This window comes from Erythrolamprus reginae, chromosome 3 (assembly GCF_031021105.1).
Source record: "Erythrolamprus reginae isolate rEryReg1 chromosome 3, rEryReg1.hap1, whole genome shotgun sequence".
In the NCBI taxonomy this organism is placed as follows: domain Eukaryota; kingdom Metazoa; phylum Chordata; class Lepidosauria; order Squamata; family Dipsadidae; genus Erythrolamprus; species Erythrolamprus reginae.
The window spans coordinates 209,149,797-209,157,752 of record NC_091952.1 but is presented as its reverse complement, the minus strand read 5'-3'; the positions used below and the strand labels follow the sequence as shown (position 1 = coordinate 209,157,752).

General features: G+C 33.9%; 1 protein-coding gene across 1 annotated transcript in view; it reads right to left on the bottom strand.

Moving 5' to 3' along the window:
* Positions 1-1,240: 1,240 nt before the first annotated feature.
* Positions 1,241-7,956, bottom strand: part of SNTG1 (syntrophin gamma 1) — a 272,233-nt gene continuing 265,517 nt past the window's right edge. The window contains exons 18-19 of the mRNA XM_070749155.1: positions 3,594-3,704; positions 1,241-1,562 (exon numbers count right to left, since the gene is read on the bottom strand). Of these exons, the coding sequence (XP_070605256.1) occupies positions 1,383-1,562; positions 3,594-3,704 (291 nt within the window). The 3' untranslated portion in view covers positions 1,241-1,382. The remainder of the gene's footprint in view (positions 1,563-3,593; positions 3,705-7,956) is intronic.

Genomic DNA, 7,956 nt, shown 5'->3' with positions numbered 1-7,956 from the left:
CCCCATCCTTTCTGAATTTCGTGTCAATTTATATTTTTTAAGGCTACAAATCCCTAAGGAATTTCCCCCCAAAAGGTTTGATATACTAAATTGAACAATCCTGAACATAAGAAAAATATAAATGAACTGAAAAAAATGGTTCTTATTGGTTTATTTTTCCCACAAAAGGGCCACCCCACCCGGCCTTGCTGTGTGCCATTATTGTCACTTGTTATACATATTTGTCTAGAAATATTTGGAATATCCTTTTGAAAATCAACCACATTGTAGCCAGGTAACTAATTTTATGAAAGAAATCAATTTTACTAAAAAAAAGTATGTAAGTTTGAAATTAACAGCATAATTTTTATATAAATTGAAATAACTTTATGTGCAAAATAAACCAATATGCATCAATTTTTCCAGTTCAATTTTCATATCATTATGTTCAGAAATGTTCAAGCTACAAATCCCACACCAACTTTAGCAAAATAGAATGCATTCTGCTAGCAAAACTATCCATAAAGTGAAGACTATTTCACAGAAACGGGGGGTGCATGCATTATATCAGCAAAATAAACCAATAAGATTTACTTTTCTCATTTCAATTTTCATATCATTGTGTGCAGAACTGTTCAAGCTACCAATCCCACACCAACTTTAGTAAAATAGAATGGATTTTGCAAGCAAAACTATCCATAAATTGAAAAAACTTTCACAAAAACGGGGGGGGGGGCACATTTATGTGCAAAATAAACCAATAAGGATTAATTTCTTCAGTTCAATTTTCATTCCATTGTGTGCAGAAATGTTCAAACTTGTTTCCAGGTGAAAAAAGCTTTCAAAAAGACCAAATATAAGTACCTAAAATGATCAATTTGCAGTCCTGGTCAAATAGATCCGGGAACATAAGATTAGGGAGTTTTTTCGAACAGAACAGCAGGGTTAAGACTGAATGACAGGGGACACAATAATATAGCAGGAAAATGAGTTTCCATACACCAGGATTTGCAAACTGTCAGCCCTGAGCTCTTCCAGTTGTGATCATTAAAAAAAGACAATAGGAAACATTTAAAATGAAACCAGAAAGAAGAAAAGTTTAACCATAATTAATCCAGAAACACAGAAAATGACAGCTCCCGTTCTATTGTTTGTAATCCAACCTTTTATACAGACAAAAATAAAATATATTGGGGCATTCTGACAAATGCTACGAACATTCAAAAAAAATATGGAACAACTGTGTAAGAGGAACACACAATTATGTAAGTTCCTCCTATCCCCTCATAAGTCCCTTTCCACTCTCTGTAAACACAAAGTCTAACACGCTTATATTGTAGGTTTCAACTGTGAATGGCTTCAATATATTTATATTTAATTTTAAAACTGTTGGCCTAATATGGCTATATGTTTATCATTACAATAATGGCTTGAAAGCAAAATAAACGTGACCGAATGACACAAAATTGCAATGATATATAAGGTGCTTTCCTTTTCTTATTTGAAGAGTTATCACTTTTAATGGCCAGTTCATGGTTCTTACCCGCTATATGCCTTTTGCTTGTCGTTCTTTCATATATAGTCTGTCAAGAGAATGTTACTTCAATACAGAGCTGAGCAAATGTCATATAAAAACATTTGGAAACAAGAAAATGATACTGCTCTATTATTATTGAGATTTGAAAATTGTATTCAATGCTTAAGCATGGTGATGTACCAGTTGTTTTTGTTTTCTTTGAATGCTGTCAAAGCACAATCAAATTATAGTAAAAAGGTATTGTTCCACAATGGGGTCTACAACTTCATTGTAGTACTGCTGCTTTGTAAAATTGAGATTTAATTTATGACCATGTTCCGCAGAAAAGTGCCACATGTCTTGAGTCAGTTATGCTTGCTGTTCTCCAAGGAATAAGCTGATAAATATTTATACAGCAGTCTTACATACTTGTGGAAGGATACAAGTACAGGACTGCGAGTTATTAAGTCATATATTTTAATTTGCAGCTGCCAGATGTGGCAGTAGTAGTAGCAGAAGAAGAAGAAGAAGAAGAAGCAACAGAAGCAGAAGTAGCGGCAGTTGTGGCTTGACTGCCAACATAGAGTGGGTCCAAACACGCCACTTTAGCTGCAAAGAAGGAGTGGATGCAATGCAGAACTGCAAATAAATTTGAAAATTCCAATTCCTGAAAGTCAAAACAAAATAATCAGGTATGAGGGACAAACCCAGTTATTTATCTTGTATTGGGATAAAAGCACCAAATAGCGGTTGCAAAGACACAAACACAAGGCTTAGGAAAAATAAAATATATTCACAACACACCCAGTTCTATTATTTATTGTCAAACTAAATATTTTTGTCTTAATACAAAATTACTTTCTTTACACCCAGATTACAAAACTCAGTTTTTATAATTTTAAAATATAAATTTGTAACTATAATTATTGTATGTTTCCAAATAATTGGGAAAAGATAATTAGATTAAAAAGGTACTATGTGATGGGTATAACCCTTGTGGTTTTCTCTTTTAAATAGTCTAAACTAAATTTTAGTTTACCTACTTTATATTTTTTATCAATCTGCAGAAACTCAGAAAATTTCTGATTATAAAACTGTAAGAAATTTTAAAACCTACAGGTTCAAGACCTTGTGTATTAGAAGTAATAAATACCAGAATATTGTATATAAAGAGTCTTTTTATCCATTTTTTGGTGGGGGAGGGGGCAGGCTATTCCTCAAGCACATCCATATTTTTGTTATTAGAAGTCAAAACAGGAGATCTTACAACATAACCCACTGGAACATTACTAATTAAGAAAAGTAGATTTTATGTTATGTATTCCTACTAAATAGGAAAAATTAGGAAAGAATAAAATTGAGCTTTATGGGATACTTCCTACAAGCCTCCAATCTCCCACTTTTCAGCAACAAAGTTACTGCTTATATGATGTGATGACACAACAAATGTATCATTATTGGCCCATATCAATACTGATATTTTAAAAGAGAAAAGAGTTTCAGGATGAATATAGGAATAGAACTTGTGGTCCACTAGTTATTAGCCTGATACTTTAATTACTGCACCAAGTAATTAATCCAAAGTGCTGATTATGACCTATAAAGCCCTACATGACATTGGACCAGATTAGCTGCATGACCGCCTTCTGCCCCATGAGTCCCAGCAACCGATCAGGTCCTACAGAGTTGGCCTTCTCCAGGTCCCGTCAACTAGACAATGTTGCTTGGCAGGGACTAGAGGAAGAGCCTTCTCTGTGGTGGCTCCGGCTCTCTGGAATTGGCTCCCCCCAGAGATTCACACTATACCTATCCTCCTTGCTTTCCGCAAGAATCTCAAGACTCATCTATGCCACCAGGCTTGGGGCCATTAGACTCTAAACCCCTGGCCGACAAATGTAATGTATGTTTGTTGTGTGAATGGTAGTGATTGATTTTATTGCCACTGGGGTTTTAGATTAACTAGTTTTAAAATTAATTGGATTAGGATGTTCACATTGTTTTTTACATGTTGTAAGCCGCCCTGAGTTCTTGGAGATTGGATATAAATCCAATTAATAAAATAAATAAATAATAAAATAAATTTTATTCTTCTCTTTACCTTTGCTTCAATCTGCTTTGTGTCGGGATTTTGAAATAAAAATTTAATTTTACTCTTGCCATCATCTGAAGACCCTTTAAGCTGGGAAAACTTGTACCGCCATAGTACAGCCTAAAGAAAACAAACAATAAAAATACATATATATACATTAATGTACAAAATTGCTACAGAAGAAAATGCATATCTGTGAAATTTTCAATCTTACCAATATTAGCAAATATATTTTTTCTCTCATCTGAAGTGAACATTTTTAACTTCAGTGATCCTATTTAATAACAGAAGAGAGACATCAGGAAGAAAAAGAGTTCTTTATTTACATTTTGTTAAACAAATGGTCAGTATACTGTAATATTTTTTGGTCATCTTTGTACAAGGCATTAAGTTTTCCCATTGTGCAATCAATGATTTGGTAACTACTTCATTTGTAACTGTTGGCTATATAACTGAGAAAATAGGAATGCCATTTAGAGGCAATTTGAAGATCTACTAAGAAACTGCGAGAGACATTTGCTACTTGTAACTAATAGATGGAAATTTTGAATGAGCATTACGATGTATAGATCATTTGAAACTAAAATATCATTTATAATTCAAATCTGCACCATGGAAAAATTCATCCTTTCTTTTAAATCAAGACTGATGAAGGACTATAAATTCCACCTTCCAAACACGCATCTTGGATATTCCCAATATATTTACAATTAGACATGCACAGAGTTCTCAATATGCTAAAGTCAGAGTGGAACTTATCATGTGACTCTGTTTCAGAGTCCACAGACATTCAATGTATATGGGTTGAATGTCATTCCCATATAACACAGTTTTGGAATCCTTTTCTGAGATTTAATATTATCTTACGTTAAGCATAGTTTTAGTTTAATACTGTACTGGTTTTTTTAAATTGAGGGATATTCTGTATCTCAATTTGGCTGATGTCATACAATTACAAAGTATCAAACCTCCTTAAGTGACACAATATAAGAGAAACCATGGATTGATGGGGCTTGTTCCTGTCTTGGAAAACTACAGATTAAGAGCCATAAACACAGAAAACTCTCTTGCTAATTAGAAATATAATCCTTTGTATATATTATATTAATTATATTATACATATACACAAATATTATATATTATATAACCATATTGTATTATATAACCAGTATATATATATTACAAATATACCTATCCCTGAAGAAAGATGAAGCAAAATTTAGCATACAACAAAAATGCAACAGGTATTGTATAAAAATTAATATGGGAAAACAGTAATCAAAATTGTATTATTTTCTTCAGCAGTAATGACGGATTTTGAAACTCAGCTATAAAATCATAACTCAGCCCCACTGAGACAATCTATGTTGGCCAATATTCTACCTATAGTAATATAAAAATGAAAATTTAGACACAGGATAAGATACAGATATCTATCTGCCAGTGTTAATTCTTGAGCTAATATCCTATTTCTTCTTTTCCTCACATCCCTCCTTCTGTCTGTCTGTCTGTCTGTCTGTCTGTCTGTCTCTCTCTCTCTCTCTATCTATCTATCTATCTATCTATCTATCTATCTATCTATCTAATCTATCTATCTATCTATCTATCTATCTATCTATCTATCTATCTATCTATCTATCTATCTATCGTCTATCTATTAATCTAATCTAATCTAATCTAATCTAATCTAATCTAATCTATCTATCTATCTATCTATCTATCTATCTATCTATCTATCTATCTATCTGTCTGTCTGTAGTAAATAGGCTTGAATTGGGTTTTCACAGTACATGTATGACTAAGGAATGATCTGCAAGCAATTGCTCAATAGCCTTTTTGGACAACCTTTGATAACTGTTCTGTTGCAACCAAAAGTCCTTGAAAAGTTGTGAATATGGGCATAGGATTCAAATAAAGGGAAGGAATGTATGCACACAATGCGGGTCCCAAAAGGTTTATATAAACTTTTAGCAAACTTGGAGCTGGATTAGAAGAGCAGCAAGGATATAATTTGACTAAACTCCTCAATGTTAGGAATAAGATGCTGGCAAGTTACCCTTTTCTGTGCATGCTGGTGGATATTCTTATGCATTAACTTTATACTTATAGGAAGCATGCAGACCAGAAGGTGATGCTAATATTCTAAATCTAAAAGGTCAAGCAATTGCTCAGATTTTAAGATATTCACATAAAATACTTCTGGGTGGTTCAGTATGGAGATTGTAAAATCTTTGCTACAAAGAACTTCACTTACTGATTATTCTGATATCTTTGCGATGCCATTTGACAATTTTCTTTTTTTTAAAAGAAAGAGTTTTAAATTTAACTATTCTAAACAGCAGGTTATGCATTTTCCCAACTTAAAAAAATAACTTTGTTTTACATCTTACTTATATAGGATGCACAGGACCCATACTTGAAGAATAGAGTGGCTTAAAATAAATGAATAAAGGCATTTAACGTTCATGAATAAATGCAGACCGCCTGAAGGAAGAAGCCAAAATAAATAAACAAAACACAAAAGTGCTATAACTGCATAACTGAACAAGATTTGCTAACTTGACTCTATATTAGCATGTAGAGATTGTGCTTGTTGATTTATTTGATTGATACCCTACCTTTGCTTTGTACAACTTTGAATAGAGCACTTCCTGCTCTCCTTTTCCCCCAGATTAATGCATGAGGTGGGTTGGGCTGACAAAGAGTAGCTGGCCCAAAGTCATTTGGTAGCTTTTGTGTCTAAGGGACATAATTCTTCAGACTCCTACTCCAGCACCTTAATTCCATGAGACTACCCATGTAATAATAGCCTATCCCTTTCTTCTATTCCTATATCTCTTCTTCTATTCTTTCATTGATATGTTCTATTACTATATCTTCTTTTCTATTCTTTCTTAGATATATTTTACTATGAGTATCTCCTCTATAACCTTCATCATGTATTTACTATGTGTATACAGATATATGGCCACTAAAACCCTCATTGTGTATTGGACAAAATAAATAAATAAATGAATGAATAAAATAAATAAACTCTACACTGTTTCTGTTATGATTTAATATATTAAGTGTGATAACTATTAATAATGGCAGCAGATAACCTTCTATTTTAAACAAATTACATTGTAAGAATTGTTTTCATTCGGGAGGCCAGACCACATTGAATGAAACAGAAGTAAGTTTATCCATTCTGGCGTAGCAAAATAATGAAGAATGGAAATGGTTTCTTCTGTATGCTGTTTAACCAGGTAAAATACTATTGTGCTTGTACGTCATTCCCCCCCCCTATTTTTGTTTTGTTTTGTTTTGACTGCTAAAGATCTCATGACAAGTTCCAAAAGAGCCTCATTCTTATTCTTTTTTTTAACTGCATCAAATGGGTTTCCTCAGTATGAAAACATTTAAAAAGAAAAAAAGGTAGTTTCAATCATGTGTATTATAAAGCCGTTCTATTTAGCTTGAATTACCATCCTTGCGTCAGCCACCGTTCCTGCAATTTTATACTCATCGTGAATAAAAATAGCCTGCAGTATGCTGGGTGCTGGATTTGGCATGCTGAAAAGCGGTAATTATTTCTAGGCCCCTTTCCCTTCCTTGGCACACACATGATTTAATTTTAATTGGAAGCTGCACAATTAGCTTCAATGCCTATTAATAAGACCCAATTTCAGAAAACATGGAACTGCTAAAGCTATTTGAATTCTAGAGCCAGCAACATTGATAAAATAAGACCCATTTAGTGCAGTAATACTTTAGCAGTGGACAGCCAGATGAATTGTGGAGTCCAAAAAATACAACATCAGACCAGAATACCTCCGGGAATGCCTTCTGCTGCACGAATCCCAGCGAACGATTAGGTCCCACAGAGTTGGCCTTCTCCGGATTCCGTCGACAAAACAATGTGTCTGGCAGGACCCAGGGGAAGAGCCTTCTCTGTGGCAGCCCCAGCCCTCTGGAATCAACTCCCCCTGGAGATTAGGACTGTCCCCACTCTCCTTGCCTTTCATAAACTCCTGAAAACCCACCTGTGGCGACAGGCAAGGGGAAATTGATATACCCCTTGGCTGTTCCATTTTATGTATGATTTGTTTGGGCTGTATGATTGTTTTTAATAAGGGTTTTAAAACTGTTTTTTTAAAAAATATTGGATTTGTACTTTGTATTGCTTGTTGTGAGCCACTCTGAGTCTTCGGAGAGGGGCGGCATACAAATCAAATCAAATTAAATAACTGGCGGCCTTCGGTGAAAATACCATAGAAAATAATAACTGTGAAGATATTGGATAACACACAGTATTTTTACCTTCAAATATTATTACAGTTAGTAAGAAATAATTCCCACATTTTTGACGGTTACAGTGTCCCAGGATCAT